The 26,645-nt window shown below is 52.0% G+C and overlaps 1 protein-coding gene across 2 annotated transcripts in view; it reads right to left on the bottom strand.

Moving 5' to 3' along the window:
* The window catches only part of CSNK2A2 (casein kinase 2 alpha 2), a 28,118-nt gene extending 2,103 nt beyond the window's left edge, over positions 1–26,015 (bottom strand). The window contains exons 1-11 of one of the 2 annotated variants that reach the window (XM_074881984.1): positions 25,858–26,015; positions 25,479–25,590; positions 14,441–14,542; positions 13,575–13,625; positions 7,185–7,244; positions 4,928–5,011; positions 3,688–3,798; positions 3,376–3,477; positions 2,951–3,051; positions 2,110–2,258; positions 1,823–1,916 (exon numbers count right to left, since the gene is read on the bottom strand). In XM_074881984.1, coding sequence (XP_074738085.1) covers positions 1,840–1,916; positions 2,110–2,258; positions 2,951–3,051; positions 3,376–3,477; positions 3,688–3,798; positions 4,928–5,011; positions 7,185–7,244; positions 13,575–13,625; positions 14,441–14,542; positions 25,479–25,590; positions 25,858–25,961 — 1,053 coding nt within the window. In that variant the 5' untranslated portion in view covers positions 25,962–26,015 and the 3' untranslated portion in view covers positions 1,823–1,839. Of the gene's footprint in view, positions 1–395; positions 1,917–2,109; positions 2,259–2,950; positions 3,052–3,375; positions 3,478–3,687; positions 3,799–4,927; positions 5,012–7,184; positions 7,245–13,574; positions 13,626–14,440; positions 14,543–25,478; positions 25,591–25,857 lie in introns of those variants that run through there. The other variant, XM_074881983.1, reaches the window with a different exon arrangement.
* Between the last annotated feature and the right edge of the window lie 630 nt (positions 26,016–26,645).

Raw genomic sequence — 26,645 nt, 5'->3', positions numbered from 1 at the left:
CAGCCAGGCTGAGAGGAGACAAGCGTGGGGGTGCGCACGCGGAGAACCCCCAACTTCCAGCCCTGCACCAGTGACTTCTCATCTGACCAGCCGTGTAACACACAGCCTGGGACGGGTACCGTGGGCACCGGCTGTTTGGATCCAACGTACCACAACAGCCGACCCCCACGTGGTACCCAAAGCCTTGCACCGCCTCTGCGGCCCCGGGGAAGCACAGACAATCTGCCACAGTGAAACTCGGGGCTGACACAGCATGAAGAACTGCAACCAAAGACTAAGAGATCCCAAAATACTCAGACAAGAGGAGCTGGAAGAGTCAACCTGACCTCCTTGAGGAGGCAGCGCCTTCAGCTCTCGCTCTTGCTGGCTATCCCATAGATTGGAGACAGCAGACGTTCAGACGTATAGATATTTATTGGTTTCAGTGAATTATACAAATGGATTGACCTGCTATCGATGCCAATAGAATTTTATTGGAATATGGAATGTAAACAGATGTTTCAAATAGAAACATTGCAACCTTATAAAAAATTAACTATTTCAACAATGCCGCAGAAGGAAATTCTGTGTTTAGGTGCTGGTGGGAAAACACTATCTCCAGCTTCTAGGTTTGAGTGTCACCAGAACCACTTGATGAAGTTACACACAGAACAAGAAGAGGAGGCAACCGTGAATTGTGGGGCTATAAAGCCATCGAGGGATCTGATGAAAGAACCCGCAAGATGAACCCCCCACCCCCCGCAACAGGATCGGCACCCCAGAATTCAACAAATGGCTGACTTTGTTAAAACACTACGTGGGATCCCAAGTCCTGGATCAGTAGCTGCACAGCCCCCTCCCCATCAGACCACGCCGCTGGTTGCTGATCCCTCCCCCTCCCTGCGCTCTCCTCCCTGGCCTCCTCTCCGCTCCTCCATCCTGCGGTGCTGGGTTGAACCGCTCCAGAGCGATGCTCTGGCACAAGTCCACGTCTGGCACGAATTCTCATGGGAGCCACGTCATGAGGTACGTGGTTGCACACCTATCACAAGAAATCTTGCAACACTGACTTTCCTGAGCTCAGTGGGAAAGTCTGGACAGTCCCTCCCCTCTCCTGCCGCAAGAGCAGCCCTCACATTCACAAGTTTCCAAAGCAGGTCTATTGAGTTTCTTCTCAGCCTTTGTCAAACACACCTGGAGGGGGGGATCTCACCTCTCCCCAGCAACTCAGATCAGTGACTTCGTTTTAATGCTCCAAACCAATCCTGAGATGCTGCTGGGTTTGCGGGCTGTTTTTTGTTGAACCTCCCCCCTCCCACCAACCGCCCTGGCATTCGCAATTGAAACTGGAATTCAAGGGCCAAATTCAAGCCTAGAGTGAGCAGTAGGACTTGGACCTCAAAACAGAGTTACACCTGCTGACCCCCAGCCTGAATTTGGTTCATCCAGAGTCTGTAAGTCAGAAAGGCATGTTTAGAAAGAGGCATGCTAAGGGCTGATGGTGGAACGACCAATTTGTCCCCACCAGCGTGGTGGGGAAGGCTGGACTGAGAAGGAAGAGAAGGATCCATAGAGATGTGAACCAGAATCAGTTGTGTTGAGCCCTGGGGATATCACTACATGTTTAGCTCTTGCAAGACCATTTGCCCAGGGCTTTGGTACCACAGGGTTAGAGTTACATTAACCACAACCACCAGAGAGGAACTGAGGTTTATGACCCCCCCCCCCAGGTTAGATTTCTGCCGAGTATAAAGGGGAGGGGAAGGAGGGGGGGGTCCTTGGTTCTTTTCCCTTCACTGTGTGACCGAAGGTTTTGCTTTTATTTGTAAACATCTTGAATTACCCGTCGTTTTCCAGTCTTCATCGCGCTGTTGTCAGGCCACTGGAGAGCACAGCGTTTTCTGAGCTGGGCTGGGACTGCTCCTTCACCACTGGATCTGCAGGAGACACAGACCAGGCAGGAAGGGGAAACAGCATTTAATAAAGCGGAAGCTCTACCCCGGCAAACCCTTCTAGAGAAACTTCCCTCAAAGCCCACAGAGCTGCTAAGGCTTTTACAGAGTGACATTTGCCCCCAGAACTCAAGACCCCTCTCCATCCCAGCTGGCCCCAGCTTCTCCACAGACTCACAGAAATAGGGGTGCTCCATCGCCTCCTTGGCCGTCAGCCTCTGTTGATGGTCATATCGCAGGAGCTTGTCCAGAAGGTCGAGGACTTCAGGGCTGACCAGGTGTCTGTTCTCACTGTGGATGAAGTTCTCCCAGCGCTTCCGGGAATGCCTGCGAAGGGACCAGCTGTCACTGCCCCCCTCTCACCAGCACAGCAGCACCCAGAGGTCCCAGGGGAGTCACCTGCCACTATCCCCTTCTGAGAAGAGATGGCGGTGACGGACGCTGCCTACAGCTCTTCCTTGCACAAGCTACTGTTCAGCGAGCACTTGTCAAAGTGGGAAAACCCTCTTCTTTAGGTACACAGCTGTGTGGATGTTCTATACCTGGGAAAGGCACAATATTGCACATTCCCTTCTGTCTACAGGGACTAGGCAACAGCATGCAGCAGGCAGGGTGACATCCTCAGGACCAGAAGTGCTCTGGCTTGCCAGCCAGCCTCACAGAAGCCATCCTCACTATCCCATCCACCTCTTGTCCTTTTCAGAAATCTCAGCCGGGAGATTTTGAGCCCCTCAGCCCACACCCAACTCCAGTGTCTACATTTCCACTTCTAGGATGCCAGTGAGCAGGTGAAGGAAGAAACATGGCTCGTGGATCATGGCAGATGCAAAAGGAAAGAGCCTGTATTTCAGTGACCTCCTGAGGTGACATGAGCAGCCAGATGGGAGGCCTGCAAGCAGCATTATGACCCAGAAGATCAAAACAGGCCTTTGCCAAGAGTCCTTCAAGGGGATGGACATCAGGTTATCTTCCTCCCTCTGTTACAAGATAAAAAGGCAGCATTTCACTCCTTCACTTACTGGCCCAGGATATCGTTGAAGTGTGGGTCCAGTTCTATGTGGTACTTCTTGAGATACCCATACAGCTCATCTGTGCCCAGAACCTTTGCGATGCGAACCAGCTGGAAAAAAAAAAGGCATGTTGAGACAGAGCAAAAGAGCAGAGCACCACTCTTTTGCAGAGGCAGAGCTGCCCAAATCTAAGAGCTCTACTTCTGGAAACATCCCGGATGGAAGGAGTATCTCCCTTGAAACTTGTTTTTGCAACATTTGCAGAAAACAAGTCTCCTGCACAAGGCAGAGAAGCACAATCCCAGATGGCTTAACTAAGCACGTAGCAACAACCTCCCAGCCTGGTGGTCCGAGCCCCAGAACCTCCCCACTATACAGAGAGATGAGGTGGTGATGAACATCTCATGAAATAAGCCAGGTAGCAAAGTCTTTACTTGGTCATAATTGTCCTGGCCATGGAAGAAGGGCTCCTTTCGGAAGATCATGCTTGCCAGCATACAGCCTAAACTCCACATGTCTAAGCTGTAGTCATACATCTGAGGGGAAAAAGGAGAAGCCATCAGAAAAGGCACACTCACCACAGCCCAGTTCCCCAGCCACACAGGCAACCTCGGCCTTTTCACTTCACAACCAGCCTCCTTCCCACCCAGGCAGTGCCCTGGCAGGCAAAACCAGAAAACCCAAAGGTGGCCGAAGTGTAACCACAAGTGGAATCACTGGCTAGCAAGGAGAAGGCCGACTCTTACTTGGTAGTCCACAAGGAGCTCCGGTCCTTTGAAGTACCTAGAGGCCACACGGACATTGTATTCCTGAGCTGGATGGTAGAATTCAGCCAGACCCCAGTCTATGAGCCGCAGCTGAACATGCGATAAAGAGACACAGAGTCAGGAGCCTCAGTATGAGCCAGTTACGTGAAGCCACCCGGGCCAAACCTCTCAATCCCGTGATGCAAGCGTGGAGCCCGGGATGCAGGAGGTGCTCTGAGGATAGGAGATGCTCTCAGCAGTGCTCTGGTCAGGCTCTTCCCTTTCCCTTACCACCATCTGGGGGCAAAGCTCAGCTTAAAGAGCTCCTCTGCCTCCTGAGTCCAAGCACACTGTTACTGCTGGGCAACTGGCTCCTTACTGGCACCACCAGCCACAGCAGACAGGTTGTTGCTTACTAGGGAACAGGCAAAAGCCAGCTGTCTTATCCCACTGTTAGGAGGGGCTGAGTCAAAGGCAGTGTTGACTTTAACGGGGGGCTGACAGCAGGAAACGAGGTAGGAAGAGGGCCCACCACACCCTGCAAGGGATGGATGACCTGCTGTGTTTCTGAAGGACAGCATGTTAGTAAGAGATTTCCCCCTTCTTATAAATCTTGCCTGGCCTGTACAGCCACCGCTGATTAACAGGGAGGGACCTGTGGACCAGCAACTAATTCGCTGCTGCAAATCCCACGTCCCTGGGGAGAGAGGTACACACAGCACCCAATGAGGTGCAAGTACCATGGCGGGGAGGGGAGGCTCCTGTGCTGTCCACTTCCACGGTGGCGAGCTGGGTACAACCGTTTCCCGTGATCAACACGCCCCAGGAGTGAGGAAGCCACTGCGAGACAAGTAGGCTGTACTACAGGAGGAGCTTATGTTCCATATGTAAAAATATCCATGTGTATTTCAGACAAGGCCACCCTTCTTCTGCCCAGGGCCTCTGCACCCTCCTGCCACACCTCCCCAGGTGGAGATTTAACAGTCCAGACGTGCTCCTCTCAGCAAAGAAACCCAGCATGGATGACCTGGGGGGAAAGAGCAACCTCCAAGCTACGGACTCCCAGTGCAGTGCTCCTCAGTGGGACTTTGGCCATCTCCTGACACCGGCACAAGTGGAGATGAGCCAGTAAAGGAAGGTTAAAGGGGTAAGTACAGCTGCACAGGCTACAGGTACCGAGGCGGCAGAGTTTCAAGTTTCCCTGGAAAAACCCTGCTTCTAAGCCCTGGTGCCACAGTACCTTTTTCTGTTGGTGGTCTATCATGACGTTGTGGGGTTTGACGTCCCTGTGCATGATCCCCATGCTGTGGCAGTAATCCAGGGCCTGGCAGACACACGTACACACATTAGACATGTCTGTAACTACAGGCACAGCATTAACAATACAACAGACAGTTCTTGGTCAGGAGCAAGAGTGCCCCGCTGCTGAGGAAGTGCTGCAATCCTGGCACAAGAAACTGGCGTTTTCAGTTCTTATGCTGAATGCGATGAAGTGACAAGCTGGCAACATGACTGTATTGATCTTGTGTCCTACTGCAGTGACAGGTCCTAGAACCATGTCCCCTGCACAGACTTTGAGGAACATGATGCAGAGAGGAGTCCCACCTGGTGGCAAGCCCAGTGCTCCAGCCTGGGTAGCCCTGTGCTTCCTAGGTCACACTCTCTTCCCCAGAAAGGGATGATTCTTACATGCATACAGTTTTGTAGCCTTCCAGTGCAGCTTTCCACCTGTGTCCCAAAACACAGTTAAGCTAGAAAGTCACCTCTGCCCTGCTCATTTAAGCCAAACCTGCACTTACAAAAGGGCAAGTGATAGCACATGAGGGAAGGCAATGCTGCTTTAAGCTTGGAAGGCAGAAGCACACATAAGCTCTCCAGCTCCATGACCTTGCACCACTCGCCCCCCCATGCAGCTGTTCCCTTGAGTGAGAGGGTGAGAATGTTGTTTTCCCATCTCCAAGGGGGAGGGAGATCCATCCATCAACATCTATCAGATGCTCGGAGATGTCCAGCAGCATGGAAGGAGGTTACAGCCTGCAGTCATTCAATAGCCAAGACATCAGTGCCAGGAAGTAACACTGCCCTTGGGCCCCTGCCGCAGCGGGAAGCACAGGAGGCAACAGCTTCCATCACAGCAAGGCCTCAGGAAATATCCCTGCAGTGACACGTGGCCTGGCAACCAACAGGAGCCACAGGTGGTCCTGGGATCTCCAGTACAGGAGATCTGTAACAGGTTGGACAAACTGCCTCCAGGGATGAAGCTGTTCTAGGGTCTTGCTTGTCCCAAGGCTGTATCATCTAACCCTCATCACCCCTCCCACCCTAATCCCAGGCTGCCCCTGACTCCTTTCAACCGTCAGTAAGGAAGTTTTTCCCTTGCAGACAGGTGCAGCAAGCTTGGGGATGCAGAGAAGAAAGCCTCTCACCAGCCCACTAGATCTATTTCAGGAAGTCTCCTGCAGTCACCAAGTCCTGGAGCACAAAGGGCTTGCCTCAGCTGGTCCCACTCATTTCCAGAGGCAGGGAACCTGCAAAGTACCAGCCCAGAAGCCCCCAGGCCCTGCTAGGACCTGACACAGCCAAGCTGCTCCTCCAGCAGGCCAGCACAGAACAGCCAAGACCTGTTAAGCCCTCCCTAATGCCCTGTTGCCTGCTGCGTCCTGCAGCCAGAGACCCTGGAGAGGCGGATCTCACAGATCTCACAGATCTGCCACATGGCTCCATGAGCATTTCCATGGGGAGCTGCAAGCTAGGCTAGTTAAGAGAAGGTATTTAGGGCACTCCTTGCCCTTTGTCACAGGGGCAGGGAAAGTTTTAGCTGGGAGGTCTCAGAGGAAAATACCAGTGTTATATCAACTTATAACAGCCAGCATAACCATAAGCTTTGTTCCCCATGACCACATCCATGGGGTTTTGTGACTGGGCACCCAGCTGGCCAGCTTGCTCTTGAAATGTCCTAGATCCCCCACCCAGAGACATGGGGGTCTAAGACCAAGTGGGCAGAAGTCACTTTCTGGGGCTACATTTGAATACTGCAGCAGAAGAAAGCCTGGAGCTGGCAATCCCTCTCTTCTGCTCTCCCCCCATGCTAAAGAGTCCCCAGTTCCCCAGCCCTGCAAACACCTCTTGGTGCTTGTACTGGGTCTGGCAGGGAGGGAGATGATTTTCCTCATAGCAGCCCAACAGTGCCAGAGATGCAGGGAGACCAAGCACAGCCCTACCTGGCGACTAACAACCACAATGCTTCATGGGCAAAGAACAGACCCCAGGGAATCAGTGACTCTTTGGAGGTGGCCAATGGTCCCCAGTTTGGCTGTAATACCTCACAGCAACGAGCCAGGTTACCAGATCTCTTCCCAAACCTTCCCAGGTTGAGACATGGATTCTGCACTGAACATGAGAGAAATAACCGCTTAGTAGCACTGTCCCATGGGCCTCCTACTGCCTCTCTCACTCCTGCTCTCCCCATCCAGACTGCCATGTGCAGTATCACTCACCTTCAGCAGCTCATACATATAAAACCGAATATCAAAGTCTGTCAGGATCTGGTACAGTTGCTGAAACAGATGGGGGGGGGGGGGGGGGGGGGAAGAGAAAGAAACAAAAGTAAATATTCCAGATTTGGATTAGTTTCATTTCCTGCACCCCACCTGCCTCCAATCATTGATCCCATTCCAGATCCCCTGTGAATGCTGCCACTGCCAAGGGCTGTCCTGGTCTCAGACCTGCCAGGGCTTGGAAATCCAGAAAGGATGCAAAAGCTCCCACGAAATGCTACTGGGATCATTCAGACCTGCCACGACCTCCTTCCGGCAGAAGACAGGCAGGCTGTCCAAGGAGAAGACAGCAAGCCCTTCAGAGCATGCTGGAGTTGGCACCGACGATTTTGACCCTCTGTTCACATGAAAAGTCATCATGGTGACTTGACAACATGGATAACAGCCTTCAGAGCTGGCAGGCTGGGAACACATAGGCAAGGCTTTCCAGGGCTCAAAGTGAGGCAGGGAGAGGAAAACATTAACCTAAGGGAGCATGGGGTGGGGAAGCACGAAGAGTAGAGACAGCCTCAGAGCTGCAGAGGCTCCGCTCTATCCCAGGATAAAGACTAATGCAACTCAACAGCACAGAAATGCTTGAGGGGCCAAGGACAGCACAGCTCAGACTCTCAGGGAAGTGCTTGTTGCCAGCACAGGTTTGCCACCCTCCTCTCCTCTGTGTCCTTCTGCAGCCACTCGTGTGGAAATGACAAAGATCCAGGGTGCACTTTAACCTGCACTGTGCCACCAGCACTGTCACTGGAGAAATCATCCTGCTGCTCCCGTGCCAGGTCACAACTGGCCCAAATCTGCCTTCTGCTCTGTATCTGTCACTGGCAGCGGTGCCAGCCTGAGCTCGTTGAGCTGCACTCTCAGCCAGGGGAAGCAAGGTGAGATGCCAGGGCAGGGCAAGGAAGGACAGTCACAGGGCAGCAGTAGGACCAGACACCTCTGCCCTTTTGAACAAACAAGGATCATCTCACAGCTCAGTCAAATCACCAACTGCAGCAGCAGTGGAGCCAGCTGTCCACCACAGGCACCACTTGGCAGCTTCAGGAAAAATCCCAGAGTGAGGGATTGAAATTCACATTCCAAGAAAACAGCTCTGGCCCCAGGTCCCCTCCAGGCCATGCCAAGATCCTCAGGATCCTGCCTTACTTAAGGCCAGCTCCAAACAGCCCCACCACCCTCAGTACTGCTCTGGGAAATCATCTGACAACATACAAATGTCACTTACGCAGGCAGAGCTTTAGCTGGGATGATCCTAACACTTCGGAGCAATCCACTGAGGCAGACAAGTGAGCAGGGAAGCAAAAAAGACATAGCCAGAAGCTACAGCAGGGATAGATTTCCTGACCCGGTTGCGCATGGCTCTGATGCAGGACCCAGGGCCAGCAGAGGACAGTGGAACCCTTCCAGGAGTTTGTTTAAATGGCTTGCTTAGGTAACAAACAGGATAGGGAGACACAGATGCTTAAAACATGTCTTTCTGGGAATCAATACCCTGTTCAACTTCACCTGGCAACACCAATGCACCTGGGGAAGGAGGAGGGCAGGAGAGGCAGTAGCAGAACAAGGCTAGACCCCATTTTCCCCATTCCCTGGCTCCTCTGACTGTCACTGCCTGGAAGCAGGGAGAGGATGGAAGGGGGTCACCAATGCCTTTCTTCTCAGGCCCATGATGCTGTCGGTTCTCCGACTCATAGCCTTCAGCAGAGGCAGCTGTCGGGCACCCAGCTTTCGCTGCCTGTAAAACCCAGCACCTCTGACCCTCTCTCTGTGCCAAGGCCAACAGCATGGCTAGCAGTGGCCAGGCTCTGCTTGCTGTGGGGAACAGCCTCTGCAGGAGCATGCTCAGCCCCGCTCCATGCAGCTGATGAACGCAGAAGGCTTTCAAGGACAGAGCCAAGGTTTCCACTGCAAGTGGGTCCTGCAGAGCAGCTGCCCCCAGAAGGCTTTGACAGTGGGCTCCAAACCCCCTCTGCCCAGCCTAGCAGGGGAGAGCAGACACGTCCCATGCTCTGCTCTTACAGCTGGTTCTTCAGAGCAAAACCATCAGAAACATCACTGTGGGGATCACTCAGACCCAGCTCAACATCTGCTCAGCTAGTTGCCAGCACTCAGGATCACACAAGGCCTTGGAGACCTGGTTTGGTCTCCTTTCTCCATACAGAGCACGAGAAAAGGCCAAACTCACCCACAGGCAGCCTCTACTCCTCTCCAGCTTTCCGTGATAATTTGGCACACATCATGTAACCAATCGTAAACTAATCCTGTTAGTGCCTGAGGTGGCAGACACATGCTTCCCCTCTCCATGGGTCTGACAGGAGTTAAACACTTTTTCTTCTCCCTTGAGTGGGCAACACAGCTGGCTACGTGCAGGAAGCAGCATCTGCAAAGCAACAGGGTGGCTGCGAGGAGCTGTCGGAGGAGAGAGACGCTGCTTTGGGATGCAGGACAGGCAGCAGCAAAAGAAAAGGAAACAGCTCCCAAAGCATCCCAGCCTTGGCAGCCATGCAAGGGAGGAGAATCTTTCACACTTCTGTTTCAGCTATACAGGGAAACAACTATTTTTTAAATTAACCTTGAATGTACAAGGATAAAACCCCTGCACACACTTCTCTCACAGAATCACTCAGGTTGGAAAAGCCCCTTGGGACCATCGAGTCCAACCCTCAGCCCGACTCTACAAAGTTCTCCCCTACACCACATCCCCCCACAGCTCATCCAAACGACCCTTAAACACACCCAGGGATGGGGACTCCACTCCCTCTGGGCAGCCTATTCCACTCTCTGACCACTCTTTCTGGGAAACATTTTTTCCCAATGCCCAGTCTGAACCTCCCCTGTTGCAGTTCCTCCCACAGCAACTTGGCCTGAAAATTCACCGAGGTGCAGGCGAAGTGGAAGATTTGACTCAAAAGCCCACTGTTCCCCCAACTCCAACAGGCTGAACACCCTGAAGCAACCTTTCACTGCTCACCTTTCTTGCCTATCTCCTCTTCTTCAGCTGCAAATGTGCTAGTGCATTTTAAGGATGAAATAGCCAACACAACCTAGAACTGCTCCTTGAGACCTGGCTCTGCCCCCTTCTTTCCCAAGGGACTTGACTCTCTGGGGCAAGGAAAGGCTCAGTACCAGGTACGGCTGAAGGATCTGCACCTCATTTCTAGTTTGAAACCAATTAGCAAAAGACATTTAATTGCACTGATGGTTACTGAATTGACTGTGTGGCTCTGCAGTGCAGCTATCATTTAAGGCAGAGGACTGAGCTTGGGTGCTCACAGGTGACAAATAATACAGCCAATCTGAAGAGAATCACGAGCCCTGTACACAAGCTGCTGTCCTCACTCAGCAGCATATGCATTTAGTCTAGTTCCAACTCATCATCCGAGTACACAGCTTTCACTTTCAGAAAGGACCCAGCTGGGTAAATTTAAGAAAATGTAATCAGCTCTAGGGAGGTATCACCTAAGTCTCCTGTTTATACCATCATTTAAAAATAGCCAAACCACATGGAATATAAGCTTTTTTTTTTTTTTTCCTGACCCAGGATTGTCCCCAGCCATAGCTTAGGCCCCACAGAACTGCAGCTTCTGCCCGTGCACGAAGAACTGAGGAAACCCAGCAGCCATTTTCATGGGTGCATGGACATGAACAGCATCCTGCCATGTGAATGGGCAAAGGGGGGAAAGTATTAACATTAAGCAAAATGTTGACGGAAAGAAACTGCCAGAAAGCAGACAACCGAGGAGACATCCAAGCTCGTGAGCAACTCTTGCTGTCAGGACAGAGAAAAACGTGCTCCTGTAAAGCGGTCAGCAACCACCTGCTGTACACAAGCTGCCCTGGGAACCCCCTCACACACCCTGAAAGTGATTTGCCAGCGAGATGCAGGATACTCATCAGTACTGCTGCATCCAGAAGTCACTGCAGAGATGGGCAGATCATCAGCCGCTGCCTCAAAACAAATAGAAGAGGTCCCTGTCACCAGGATTAGCTCATGTGAACTTAACTCCAGCAGAACGTGGCTGCCCGGGGAGATCAGGACTGCGGAGCAGAGGGGACAATGGCTGGGTGCTCTCCAGCTGCTTCGTGTATAGAGATACAGGGCAAGCCAAGACCTCCAACACAAATAGTCTCATCTACTCCGTGCGCTTTCTGCTTGGCAAAGGCACTTGGGAAGAGACAGCTTGGGAGCCTCTGCACAGCAGAAGATATCTACAGGCAACTGCAAGTAGCAGCAGCTCTGTAATCTCCCAGTTAGCTGAGGCCCCAAGAACCTACCCAAATAGGCAGCAGAGCTCATGGGAGTGTAACTCAACCCACACGCCCCAGACATAGCTAGTGAAATTCAGGTTACAAATAAGCTCTGAACAGGAACAGCCATACTGCATGCCCTGGGGGACACACTTGCATTCCCAAGACAAGTTATTCCTGCCTTGTACCAATCAGCATCAAAAGCATCAATACTTTCTGTCTTGGACTTGTACAGCTGTGAATCTGGACTTCCTCGAGGAGCCAGGCTTTCTCCTCGGAGCCTAGAAATGATCTGCTGCAAACTCATATAGTTGCTTCTAACACAGCAGCCAGAGCTGAGCACTGCTACCTCTGCTGTGGCCGGAGCAGTGTTGCCTTACTGGCTGTGACAGTGCCTGCCATGGCTCGCAGCGTGCCTGGGACAGCTGACCCACCACATACTCCAAGCCCTGCATTCTTCAGTTAAGAGTCCCTGTTGGCTACCAGTCTCAAGTTACTACTTAATGCTCCACTTCGTGAACATATTTCAGTTACTGGGCGCTATCTTGGATGAGTTTTTTTCCTCTAAGGACGCGAAAGAGTGGAGTAATCCCATTTTGACTAGGAGACGCACAAAGCGTTCCTCAGCCAGGTGTGCCGCTGCCCTAGCAGCCTATTTTATCTCAAGCCATATATTAAAAATAAATAAATAAAATCTCTAAATAGAAAGTTAAAAACTTCCAGGGTCAGCCTTATGACGAGTCTTTGGATCACCAAGACAAGCACAGGGGCATGTTCCCAACATTCACGTGGCACTGAACAGCTCAGCTGATGTCAGTGAAGCCCAGACAAACCGTGCCTGCTTTAATTACCCTGAAAGGTCGCCACATAGCACTAGTCTCATGGCTGTTTACTTGATGGAGGCAACACTCATCTCCCTGCCCAGAGCTGTCAGGGCAGACGCTGCTGCAAGTTACTATTATTCCAGCCTCTGCAGTAAGTCTCTACAAGATTAAATAGCACTAAGACTACCGCTGCCAGCACAGCTCTGGCTATGCACAGTGTCCCACCCGGCAGCACTCAGCTCGCCGGATCGACCCCAGAGGGACAGAAACAATGTGTGCTGCCTCACAGGGCGCAGGGGAGACGGTCTGTGGGCCAGCTGACGAGCTGCCTCCTTTCCACCAACACCAGCCAAGGGTCCTTCTCTGGGTGTTTGGTGTATCTGCTGAAGCTGCACCCTACAAGGAGTGTACCTACATAACGCTCCAGCACAGACAGGAACTAAAAAGCACTGTCCCATAGCACGGAACGAAAAAGATCTCTGAACAGTGCAGGAGGGGATGACTGCTGGCTTTCTAATGGCAACTGCTCAATTAATTCTCCACCACCGACTTAATGGCTTAGGGTAAAGATTCACATGGGGGAAGCAAAGATACCATTAAATAGGTGTGGTTGCTAATTATATATCCCTTTTGTGTATCAGCTTGCTGCTGCCAGCCAGAAGCATTTCAGTAGCACAGACAGTCGTAGCTGCACTCAGACAGAAGGACTCCCATTTCAGGGAGAGGTAATACCACTTGGAGTTCCCCAGAAATCAGAAGAGCTCTGGAATATGCTCAGGAAAGGAGAAAAGCTCTTATGATGTATTCAAGACTGCTCAGTCCTCTGCCACCAGGCCCAGGCAGTGGGAGCCATGCTCTCCAGCCTCTGCCACCCCACAGTCACCAGGTCTGAAGGATTCCAGCACAAATAGGTGTCACCTCCTCCATCAACTGCACTGCTGTAAATAAAGCATTGCAGCACAGGTATTAACTTGGGCTGAATATATAGCACAGCAGTAATTACTAAATTGAGAGGGGAGTAAGAATATCTAACCTGTTGAACTTACTGCTCAAAGTTGGGAGGAGATTCAGCACACAAGCTTTTTATTCCTTCTCATCAAGAGCCTATTTACAGGTTTCTGATTTACATGGGGAAAGGAAGGTGAAGCTGACATAGGTGAAAACTCTGAACTCCCCCCTCTAGCTCTCAAGGATTATCTGACAACCCAAGATCACAGCACTCAACAGACGCGGGAAGCCTCTCCCCTCCATGCTCAGGCAGACTCACCTTAAAATCTGTGTTATTGATGTACTCAAACACCAGAGCAGGGGTCTTTGACTGCAAGAGAGAGAGAGCGTCATGGTTTAAAACACCCTCTTGACCTTTCTTTGCTCCACGAGACCCAAGAAAGCTTTTGCTTCCTGCCCAACCCTCACTGTGGAAAGCAGGGCAGGTGCGGGACAGGAACGCAGCCCCGCTCCCGCAGCAGGCAGAGGCGAGCTCCACTTACAGCCACACAGCAAGCACCAATTTGACCAGTGCTGTCCTCCCCGTGCCACTGAGCAGAGACCGCACTGGGCAAGGCAAAAGGTGTCACCAGGGGCAAAGGCCTCCATAGCCCATTGCAGGAGGAAGGTCAGCCAGAACTGCCAGTGCTACAGCAGCACCATTTCTTCCCTGTGGCTGCTGGCAGGCTGGGAGTCACAGACCTCAGCCAGCTGCTAGTCAGAGAAAAATTCCTAGGAATGGGGTAGTTGTGGCAATGCAGATAAAGGATATGGCCTCTAGTCACTGGGCAGGACAGAAGGATGAAAAGTGTTTAATATCCAACTGCTCTGGCAGACACTTATGTTCCAGACGCCACACAGAAGCTGTAAGGCTACAGGCTCTGCTTCCTTACAGAAAATTTGTAGGGCTACAAAACTTCTCCATCAGCCACAGGAAAGTCACAGAGGACACAGAAAGGGTGTAAAAGAGTCTGGGGAACACAGAGAGGAACACGAGCTCATCCAAACCAACCCACCTCAGGAGACTCTAATGAGCTGGACACGGCTCACCCCTGGCTGGCCGGAAGGCAGGGGCACAGCAGCACCCAACCCGAGCTGAGAGCAGAGGCCAGCCCACCACACATACCGTGTCACACAGGCACCTACCACCGGATCCTTGACAGTGTCAATCAGATTAATGATGTTGGTGCCACCACGTAGATTCTCCAGAATCTTAACCTCGCGTTTTATCTTCTTTTTCTTCACTGGCTTAAATAGACAAAAGAAATTAGAAGTGAGAGTCCTTTCAGAAATTAACACAGATTTCTGCCACCAATTTTGACTGGATCACATCACCTCCCCTCCTTTCTCTGCTCCCACCCTCACAAGGGAACATTTTTAGCTTCAAAGTGGAGACAGACACCTTGTATGAACTGGGATTTCCCTCTCATCAGTGAAAGCTTTCCACTCATCGGGGAAAATCAAACCACTCCAAACACAATTGTGACTCTAGTAACTGCGGTTAAAAGCACCTTGGCCTGCTATGTGGAAATCTCAGCACACTCTTTTGTTTACCAGCACAAACCAGTTTTTTACCCCTTAATCCGAACCCACTTCCCAACAAGTATTTTAATCCAATGAAATGACGACCCAAGAGTCTCCAACACCGAGATTTCTAGTAAGCTCAGACACCACTACACCTAACTATGAGCATGTGTCTTTTGCAACCACCCCAAGAGCACAGACCCAACTGCACAGCATGCCACTGTATCCATATACCATGATTATTTTTAAAGCCTGAAGACATTTTAAACAGTTTTTGACTCCTCCTCGAATCTGCGCAGTCCCAGGAACTCCCTTTGCAAAGTAAGCTTTTCTCTGGACACCACCCTGCAGAGAGTGACAAAGAGCAGCTGCTCCCAAGGCAGGGGCTTGGAGGTTGGGTTAGCTTTTACACTCTGCTGATCCAGCGGTTCACTTCAATGCAAAGGAACAATTGCTTCTGTAACTCATCCACTCCCAGGACAACTCTAGCTCTGTGCCTGCTTGAAAGGAAAGGCAGCTTAGAGGTGAGACTAATGAGCCTTGGCTAGTGACCGGTGTGGGCATCACCGACTGTGAGTCACCGAGTCTAGAAGCCCTTCACTGCAGAGCTGTGAAGATGCAGAGCTGCATCCACTCCTGCACCACTCGGACCACTGCACAGAACTGCAGAGGCATCTTGCAGAGACTGGTAAAGCCCCTGCCCTATATGTGCAGTTTGCTGCTGAAAACCCTCCTCTCCAGACATTTGGCTTTCTAAAACATTCACCATCCAGCACGGAGCCTGCTGTGCGAGTAGAGGAGTAATGGGGAATGGCAAAGAGGCGTGAGGCATCTTACCAAAGTGACAAACGTTATCAGATGTCTACAGGGAGGACAAGGAGCCACAAAAGCTCAACAGCTCGCGCTTGCCACCTTGCCTCTGCCGCAGCCTCCCACTTTGACGATGGCTGCAGAGTGCCAATGGGGCAACTTGCGCTCCTGTTACAGGCGAATCCAAGGCAATCCCTGGTTTCAGACCCCTCACAGGAATGAACGAGCAGACGGGAGAAGGAACAGAAGCTTTTTATATAGTAGGAAAATATGGCGTTTATATAAGTGATAAAATATGCTGCCTTCCTAGGCTCTTCAGGTGGCTGAAACCTTCAGATTCAAATCCTGCCCTTCTCCTCTTCCAAGTTAAAAGGCAGGAGTTAGACTTTCAAGCCAAAAGATGAGAAACTCAGCCCGAAGCAAAGTGCCAAAAATAACACCAGTGCCGGCACAGGGAGTGTCAGCACCTCATAAAGCCACTGTGGAAAATGGCAGCGAGGCCACGGCGGCTGTCAGCCAGAGCTGGAGCGATAAGGGGCAGGGTGCGCTGGGGAGGGGTGACCAGCAGCCCCGCAGCAGTACCCAGACACAGCTGGAGTCGGTGGGAGGTCGGACAGACAGGCAGAGGCAGGCAGAGCAAAGGGTCAGAAACCAGCAGAAGTGAGGGCTACGTTTCTGAACCCAAAAGGAAGACGCTTCATTAGGGACTAATTTCATTTGTCAGCATGGGGACAGACTCCACTCTTGTGTTGCCCACCTGCACGGATCTTACCAGAAGACCAAGATGGAATTAGAGGATGTAATTCAGTTACTCTGCTCGTCCAAAGAGGCAGATGCACACACAAGCTGTTTTCCGAGGAACTTCAGAGAAGGAGCTGAGCCATGGCCACCCTGAAGACGCTCTCTGAATGGCCTGGCTGCCGACAGACACACATCACAGCCTCTTTCCTGGGACACTTGCACCTGACCAGGAGCTGAAACAGTGCCTGAGCACAGCCAAGGGGACCCAAAGTCCACTTTGAAATACCTTTTCCTTTGTACTGTAGTTATTTCAAGGGCCTTTTGCATCAGTGACGTAGGGGAGGATATCCCTCTGAGATTGCCCTTTCTCCTTCCATAGCAACCACCACTCCCACTGGGGCAGAAGATGTCTTCCAGTCACTTCCACGTGTTTCCACCTTTTTCAGGATGGGAAAATGATGCCCTCTGTGTCCTCCACCAGAAACCTACCCCTACTCACAACACACTTATTAAAAGACACGAGCAGAGAGAATCAGCAACTTTTGGGAAAAAAGTGAAGAAAGTTGATCTCTTTTTAATGAAATGCCTGCAAATAATCACCAACAGCAGCACCTCCAACATCATCAAGAGAAGATGCTCCAGTAAACACTGTCCCAGCAAGAGGGAGAGTTAAAAGCCTCTCGCTGCTTGCATGTTTTCCTGCTAAGCTGCAGTGGCTTGGGCCAGGTTGCCCACACATGGCTACACCTCCATGTAAGCTGTGAGCCAGAGCAAGGACCCTGCAAGGCTCTAGGCAGGGTGGGGGTATGGGAAGCCCTGCTCATCGCAGGGACGTAAGCAGTGCGTTGTCAGAGAGCTCTCCCCACCTAAGCCAGTGGTCAGGACAGGGTTTTCCACCACTAGGTAAAGAGGGATGAGGCAGGGTGAAATGCCAGGGGCCGAAGTAATGTCTTCTTAGAGGAAAAGCTATTGTCTGGAAGTTTCCTCAGAGAGCAATGCAAGGGAAGAGAGGATTTCCCCATTTCAGATTTGCAGGAGAAAACAGTGGCAACTGCTGGCCTCCAGTGTACCACACACAGCTTTCACCTCGCCAGCCTGCCCAGCCACACACCACCTCCTACCCCCATACCGTCCCACACCACTGCTCCAGCCACAACTGCAAACACCATCTACTGCCCAAGAGCACATCACTGGGGCGCAGTTTTTGCCCAGTGACTGATTCCAAGCCCAAGCTCTTGCATCTGGCAAGTCAAACACCTTGGTGCAAACCACTCCAGCACATGGCCAGTACTGCACTGGAGCTAACCGCTCACAACCACAGGAAGTCTCCTGTCCCCAGACCCCAGCACTGCTGAAACCACAGGCAATCAGCAGCAGATCCTCCAAGCACCAGGATTAAGTCTGGGTTGCTACAACTGTCTCTCAGAGTCACCCGATCTGTCTCTCCAAGGATGTTGACTCCAAACACACATGGATTAAATTTGAACTAACTGAAGCTATTATGGCCTCCAACCATCTGCCTCTCCCAGCAGGGATAGCTTCTAAAACACCAGCCCTTGCAGCCAGAGTATTTTAACAGTACTCATTTAAGGATATTTTATTGAACCAGGCTATGAACAGCATCATTTCAGGTTGTGTTTCCTACACAGCTCAGTCCCCCTGCCCTGCGAGGGGGGATTTCCAGCAGAGGAATGGAGCAGGCACCTAGACAAAATTAACTGCTCCCGAGTTTGATCCACTTGTGTTTGCAAGGCAGCGTTTTATACAGGTGCAGACTCCAACTCCCATCTGTTCCCATGGCAGAGGCATTTCAAAGCTTTCCTCCATGCTGGGATTCTCCAGTGACCAGTATGAGTCAAACCCTCACTGCAGCCTTTCCCTCCGAGACAGGCTCCGACAGAGTCCCTCTGCTCTATGCAAACACCTATTTCCATTAAATCTGTAGAAACTTGACAGCTTGGAGACTTCTGTCGCATTTGGTTGAAATTGGCCTACCAGTGCAAAAACTACTGGGGGGGAGGAGGGGGAGAAAGGCTGACAGACAGCAGGATTGCATAAGGCTCGTTTCCATAGGAAACCAGGCTAAAAGACATGTCTCAGTTTAACGTGTCTACACTGGGAGGGGTTTAATTACTTCAACTGCAGCAGTACCCTTAGAACAACATGACTGTCTAGCACAAGCCAGTCTTCCAGTTTTCCAGGAAATTGCTTCCTTCCTCAGGCAAACTGGAAGTGAGGTGACTGTAGATGGTAGAGACAAAACATGCAGCTCATGGCTGTTCACTACGCTGAGCACTCAGAGAGGAGGGACAAGGTAACCTCCAGCCACAGGAGGATAGTCTCTGCTGGACCTGGCAGTTCCCACTCGAGTGTCCCCAGCCAGCCCTTTGTGCAGGTGTCCCACCCTACCAGTCAAAACGATCCCATGAGGGTGCTTCATTCAGTCCGCTTGAAAGGCAGGCAGAAGAGGCAGTGACAGTGGCCAGCACTATCCCAGCTGCCTTTGCCCAAAGATTGGGGAGCATCATGCGACACCATCCCTCTGCAGAGGTGAGAAATGGCATGGGATCAGTTTTGCAGTCAGGTAGATGCAGAAGAAAACACCTCTCTGTGACCGAGAGGTCAGATCCTGGGTCATTTTCCATGAGATCACGTAAACTTAAAAGCAGGGAAGGAGTCCAGCTGCAGCAAACACCAGCTGGGAGAATTAACATTGTTTGCTAAAATAAACCTTTAAATACAAGGCTGCAACCATCACTTCCTGTCTTGAACGAATAAGTGGCTGTCTGGTTAATCATCTTTTTTGCTTGCTTTCTAAAGCAAAGGGAGTACACTCTTCTGTCAGATGCTTCAGTTCCAGCCTTCCCCAACAACCTGGGGACACACTGCTTGAATTCAAGCAAAGAGAGAAAATAAGTTTGTTATCCAAAGTTCCCTGTGCATTTCCACACTGAGAAAGAAAAGTAGTGACCAGGAAGGCACGTGAAATACGACTTAAATCCAAAGCATAAAAATAATTTTACACTAGCCAAAAGCGGGCAGCAGGCAGTGTACACACACTACCAGCTGAGAAGCACACGTAGTCGCAGAAGGTGCTGGGTTTTGCCCAGCAGGTGCTCTGAAAAAGACCTGGGGGTTTTGATCAGCAAGCGAGAAGGTTTAGCAGTCAAAAGATAACAAATCTGCAAGAAACTAAAGTCATTTATTCCGTCACCTCCTCAAGAAAAAGATCTATTCTTTGCGCACTAAACCTGAATAGCCTGGAAACACCACGATGCTTCCAGTGAATGAGCAGGGAAATCTCATCACACAACATCCAGGACCAGCAAAAGGCTTGAGCAGCATCCTTATGACAGGCTTTAAACACTGAAAAGCGGGCAGTAGAAGCTCATTCGTCCCTAGCAAGTATTATCGAAAGGATCACAATAATTGGCCTATAAAGCCTGACGCCAATTGCTCAATAGGAAAATTGGCTTCAGAGCAGCCGTGCTTATTTTGCCAGACATCAGTTGGGAAACGAAACAATCATATACAAAAGAACTACAAAATCAAGGACCCCACTTGTAAGATGCAAACAACTGACAGAATATTAATACAAGTTCCATTACGGGAATTCAAACTTTCCCGAACTCCTCTTGAATTTTAAAAAAAAGAGGGAAAAAAACCTACCCTGAGACTACTAAAGCACTTCTGCTTTTTTATTTAAGTTCAGTAGAATATACCAGCATGTGTATTGAGGACAGAGTCATTCTTTCCTTCAGAATGCCTTTCCTCCCTCCATAGCCCGTCCCAAAACAGCCTTCCTGGGGCTTCAGGACTGCTCACCACGCATCAAGACTTCTGCAGCCCACTAAAAGGGAAACGCACAAGGACCAAGCGCCGATTCATTCCCACCCCCACCGTTACAAGGGTTCCTTCGGGCTCTGCCCTAGGCCACTGTGAACAGACACAGTGCCCTAACTCACCCTCCTCCTTGCAGGAGCCGCAGCTCCGCAGCTCACCAGTCCATCGGTGCTAGAACACCACTGCAAGAGTTATCTCCAGGCCTCTGCGAGACACCTGGTACAGTCTCCGTTGGTCTCAGCTCCAAACAAGGCTGGACTCCAGGAACCAACTGTGCCAAGCTCAGTGTGGGCAACTGGTGTTTAAAAGAGAAGAGCTGTGTACCCAGCGCTCTTGCAAAAGGGCTCATTTCAAGACTGCCAGAGGAGGAAGTGGGCCAGAGAGAGCTGATTCAGGGTGTGCAAACACAGGAGGAGCAAGAGACACAGACAGCTACCAGGAACAGGCATTGAACGGCTTTGGTAGAAGGTCACTGATGCAGTTAAAAGCTCCAGCCTGAGGGACCACATCATCCAATCCTATTGCCCTGTGTAATCCCTTCTGCACACCAGCACGGGAGGCATTTCAGCCCCCATCTAGAACATGCTGATGTATGTGGGCTCTAAAGCTTTTAGAGACAGAAGAAAATTTACCAGAACCACAGGGCTACCTCACCCAAATGGTTCTCTAGCTACTAGAGTGATAATTTGAGTTCAACACTGGAAGGACTTTGCAGCAGTGCCTGGTATGAACAGCAGCTCCGGAGGGTTCACACAGCCCAAAAGGGGGAACAGGGGAAAAACAAAGCCAAACAAACAAGAATGCACTTGTGAAACCACGTACATGGTTGAAAGTTCCAGTTCACGGACTCAGCACAGAGGGACAAAAGCCACCAAAGGAGAAAGGGGCTATTTCATCACTGATGCAGAACCTCTATTTCACTGGTCCCTCTCCTTCTAATTACATTCTTCCCCTAACCTCTGCCTGCGGGTTGTGCCTATGCAGATAATAACCATACAAGGAGACAAAACAGTCTCTTTATGTGATGGGTTTAATGCTTTGCAGGCAAGTAGGGTGTATGTAGACACATATGTGCATCAGGAAAGCAGAAGGACTCCTGCACAGAGCTGGCTATGGATGCTGGGATCTCTGCTTCGAGTGGACACTCAAATGGTGGGAATCAGTATGAGAATAGGCTGCGAAGGACCCTGTGGTACAGCTGAAGCTCACCAACAGCCATAACTCTAGGTAACTTTAACAGTAGCATTCTCACCACGAAAAAATCACCCATAAAAGTTACAAGCAAGGTGGAAAGCTTATCTTTGACTTTTAAAGTGGCAACTTGCAATGCTGTTCACATCCCCCAGGAACACTGTTACCCCAGAACCGAGGATTCACTTTTAAGGCACACAAGGAGACTAGCAGACACTTTGGAGCTGCAATAGCAGAAAAGCGTAATGAGTTCATCAGAGACAGCACAAAGGTTGCAGACTGACCTCAGTGGTCAACCAAAAATCTAAATCTATGCAGTTAGATATGAAAGAGCAGAGCTGTACTTTAGATACCTGCACTGGATGTAGACGACACATGACTCACTGCAAAGAAAGATGTCTTAAACTTCCTTTGTACATGCTGGGCAATGTCAGACCTCATCCTGGGAGTCAAACCTTAGCATCAAATTTAAGCAAGACACAAAAGCACGTATAGGACATGTTCACACGTTCCCTCTTCCTGGCTTGGCCCTCCCCTAAGCATGCAGGAAGCATGCCCACAGCTGTACTGAGGCCAGCCAGATCAAAAAGCCCACCAGAGCCTCCTACAACAGCTAGGGACGGCGGGAGCACAGCTGCTGGCTAACTCCATGCCCTACTACCTATAGGTAGGTCAGTACAGTGCAGAGTCCTCCACTACCTACCAAGAAGACTTCAGCCCCATAGGTTTTTTTGCTGAATCTTTGTTCCCTGAACAGGTCGAAAAGGTGGGCAGATCCCCTCTGCCTCACTTCTCAAGAAAAAAGCTTTTGGAAGACACCTGGCAGGGGGAACCTGTGTGGCAAACCAGGGCCCCTTCCTCACTGCTTTGCACACAGTGTCCTACACAGTGCGTCCTGATGTCTGGTTGCAGCGGAGTGAGAAGCATCGTGTTTGCTTCATTTGCCTTTTTTAAAGAAAGCTGTAGAATTTTCCTGGAAAAAGTGACATTAACAGCATCATATTTTCAAAGAAAGGCACCTGACCCAGGAAATGGTGATGTTATAGTCATCCTCATGATCTTAATTCTGCTCCTTTGCTGACCATGTTATGACCACAACTAGAGGCATGAGCACATCCCATTTTCCTACAGGATTATGCCTGGTCCTGCACTTGGGGTAGCAGAAGAGAAAGGCAATGCTGGGTACTGGCCAAGGAAAGGGGGCATCTTGCTTTATGCAAGCCCAAAAGGCCTGGGGCACTGTGATACCAATCAGAGCCATTAGCTCCCTGGCCTTGTCCAATGCTAAAGTCTTCACAGGGCACTTAAAGAAGGCAAGTGGCTGCCAGAAGAGAAAGAGCAGTTATCTCCTTCATGCAGCACTAGATTAGGACCTATGCTCTAGTCTCAGCTTTGTTGAGGCTAAGGGACTTGCCCAAAGTCACACAGGAAATCTCTGTGGCTCAGTTCTGCATCTCAGAAAGGGTGACAAAATTTCCTGACCTCTCTGGAGGAGGGTACAAGATGTTCAGGTAGACCAACACCAAAGAAGGGGAGAAAAAAGGCAGGGAAAGTACTTGCTACATGCTAACTTGAGCTCAGTAAGGATAAGCTGCTTCAAAGGGCAAGGCTGGGAAGAGACACCAGTGACCTCCTGTGAGGAGCAGATATTAAAACAGTGACTCTTGCTAAAAATCACTCTAACACGTAACATAAATTGTCCTCTCAGAAACCCTTACAAAGGAGCAACTGTGCTAAACAGACACATCCATTGCCCAGCAACAGTCTTCCCCTTTGTCCCACCCCTAGAGCCACACAAAAACCTGAAGACTTTTGGTTGCATTTCCCACCTCACAGGATCCAGCCTGAATTAGGAGGAACAGAGACACCCAGCCTCTTTGCTAAGACTCCACTGTAGATACGTGCAATTACATTTGCAATTAAGTCTGAGTCTAGCTACAGGAAACCAGAGGCACTTTCCACAGATCAAGAGTGATGTTATTGCCACACTTCACAAGTTTTCATAACATACACAACACGGGGCTCTGAAACTCACTTTTCACTGACCCACTTTCCACTGGGAAGAAAGTTCATCTTTATTTATCTGGACTTTCTGCTTTTCCTTGCCCACTTGCAGGAATGCCGTCTGCATGTTAATGCAAGTGAGGGGAGCCAGGGAAACTGGTGGCAACACCATCCGCTTCAAATCTGGGACAATCCAGTCCCCTGCTCACAGGGCATTAAGGCAACACATTCAGGCCCCAAGGAGAAGGAGCACCCAGCTGCCCTCAGATGACTCTTGTTGCCAGCTGACTCACAGTCCAACGCTGACAGGCTCCCCAGACATGACAGAGTTCGGCTGCGGCAGGGAGAGGAGCATTGCTCCAGGGGAGGCTCTTTAGGCTGGGAAGAGGCAAGGAGGAAGATTTCTGATGACTTTCCCTGCAGTCTCTTCTCAGCCTCCTGGTGCCTTTTTATGTGAGACAAGACCTAGGATCTCAACAAACCACAGCAGTCTTGAAGAGACCATCACGGGCTCCAGAGCAACATGCAGAAGTGCATGGCTTCCTCAGCCTAGCCACAAGCCATCCTGCCATAAAACCCAGCTCTGCACTGGCTACCTTTGACTACTCTCTCACAGCAGAAATTCCCACCTGGCCCTGCTTAAAAAAACCCCAAACCCAAACCTACACAAAGCATCCAAAGGAGGGGGGAGGTCCAAACAGCATGCCAGAGGAAGTCAGCGAGTGCATGTGAGCCTCAACACTCTGTCCTGATGTCAGGTTCAGCCACAGGGGCTCTCCTGAACGGCTCACCTGGCCACCACCTCGACCACAGCTGAAGCAGGGGTGTGCACACCTCCTCCCAGAGGCAGACGGGAGACCACACCTTGCCTAGGAGCAGTGGACGGACAAACCGTGACAAGTTCTCTGGGAAGCCAAGGAAGATCCCAAGGAAGCAGGCACAGCGAGCGTGTGGGATATCAGCAAAGACAAGAGGAGACAGCTAGCCACACTACAGGAGTGGATCTAGCAAATGCCTTAAGGCTACAGCCCTGCAAACAAAGGCCTGTCCTAGGTAGCTGCTCATCTTAGCGGCTGCAAGAGCAGGTTAAGCTCAGACCACCCTGCATACTGCAGACCAACGCGTGCCCAAATTCTTAGAACAGCCATGATCAGACACCAGCTCCCACGTGCTCCTGGGGAACGAGTGACAAGTGTTGCTGGTCCAACAAGTGACAGCCACAAGTGTCAGCCAAGCCAAAACCAAAGCACCTCAACATTAACCTTTCATTTGTGTTTTTTTTTTTTAATGCTCCTGTCTACCCCCAGATCACCACCACAGGTTGCTGCTAGGACAGTTACCACAGCTCCCTGAGCCTGCTGCTTCAGCGTCACACATGGTAAGGCACGCCCTGCAGCGGCTAACCCGTGCCTTCAGCCATCCCGAACTACAACCTCTTACTGCTGCACGAAGGTCCCCTCAGCCTGACCCCACTAAGGCCAACACAGCAGATGACAGGTGACTGACACTGCCAAACTTCAGACAGCCTCTTTCAGCCTCCTCAAGTTTCCATGGTGGTTTTGACCTGCCTGTGGTGAAGTTCTCTTCTATGTCAGATCCTCTACAGGGAGGAATTTTGCCTGCTGAGCATCCCGCAGCCTGGCTCTGCAAAGGCCACGTGCCAGCTGTCTAGAGGTTAACAGAAGGATTCCCCCCTCCAGGCTTCGCATTCCTGTTGACATGGCAGTCCCTGGGCTGTTTTAGACAGGCATTGCCAGATAGGATTTACCAAACGCAGGCAGCACATGCAACGCTGTTCAAATGTCAGGACTCACAGCTCTCCTCCTCCAGAGGAGCTCTCAGCCCAGAGCTATGCTGGACAGGAGGGGTGGAGACATCAAAACATCACTACAGCACGCGGGACACCAAATCCATTTCCAAACCCACCGTCCCAATGTCCTTAATGAGAAAACAAGAGTTTTGGGGTGAAGCAGGAGATCCAGCAGGAGATCCTTTAACCCTGCCAAGCCAGCTCCTCTCCCCCTCACTTCCAGCCGCTGCAAGCTCCCACAGCCATCAACGGGACACTCACCTTGAGGATCTTCACGACGACCCTCTCGTTGTTGGTGATGTTGATGGCCTCGAAGACCTCGCTGTACTTCCCTCGCCCGAGCTTACGGACCAGCTGGTAGTCGTCCTGATTGCTGCGGGCACCGAGAGGAGAGAGGAGGAGGAGGAGGAGGGGAGAGGATAACTGACAGGGCAGCAGGCCGGGGGAGGGGGGGGCCCTCTCCCAGTCCCCCCCACCCCGCCCCAGCCGCCCGCAGCCCCCCGGGGACACCCCAAAACAGGGCTGGGGGGGGTGGAGAGGGGGGCAGGGAACCCTCCCCGTGGGGCTGCGGCCCGCAGGAGGGTGCGGGGTCGCCGGGAGCCCGGGAAAGGGTGGGGGTGGTGCCCGCGGGGCGCTTTACCCCCAGGTCGGGACGTGCGCCTCGTAGTCCCAGTACTCGCGGCTCCTCAGGCTGTTCACCTCGGCGTACACCCGCGCCCGGCTGCCGGCGGCCGGGCCGGGCATGGCGGCGCCGGGCGGCGGCTGCAGGAGGAGGAGGAGGGCGCGGGGCCGGCGCGGCAGGCCGGCGAGGCGGGGCGCGGCGCGCAGGAGGGCGGCGGCGGCGGCGGCGGGCGGCAGGGCCAGGCCGGAGCGGGGCCGGGGCGGGGCGGGGCCGGCCCGGGGGCGGCGGGCGCGGGGCCCGCGCGGAGCGTGCCGAGGCCCGGGCCCGGTGCCGGCGGCGGCGGCTGCAGCCTGGGCCGGCCCCGAGCGCCGCGCAGCCAACCCGGAAAAGGCGCCGCCGCGAGAGGCGCCCGCTCGCCGCCGCCGCCCCGCCGCCCGCCAGCAGCGCCCCCTGGCGGCGCGGAGGTCGGGCCCATGGGCGCCCGCCGGCCCGGCCCGGCCCGCCTTGTCACGCTCGTCACGTCGCGTCCCGCCTCCCCCGCCATCGCCACCGCCACTCGCCCCTCAGGACCCCTCGCCCCTCCTCGCGCCGCCTCGTGTCACCCGCCACGGCCCTGTCCCCCAACCCCTCCCCATCCCCCTCCCGGCCCCAGCATGGCTTCATCGCACGGGCCCTGTCACACCCCTGTCACCCTTGTCACCCCCTCACACCCTATCAGAGACCCTGCCACATCTGCCACTCCCATCACCCCACCCCAGCCCCCTCACAGCCCTGGGCAGCCCCGTGTTACACCATCACCCGCATCA

Source organism: Strix uralensis, chromosome 12 (assembly GCF_047716275.1).
Source record: "Strix uralensis isolate ZFMK-TIS-50842 chromosome 12, bStrUra1, whole genome shotgun sequence".
Taxonomy (NCBI): Eukaryota; Metazoa; Chordata; class Aves; order Strigiformes; family Strigidae; genus Strix; species Strix uralensis.
This window is presented reverse-complemented; position numbering and strand designations above follow the sequence as displayed.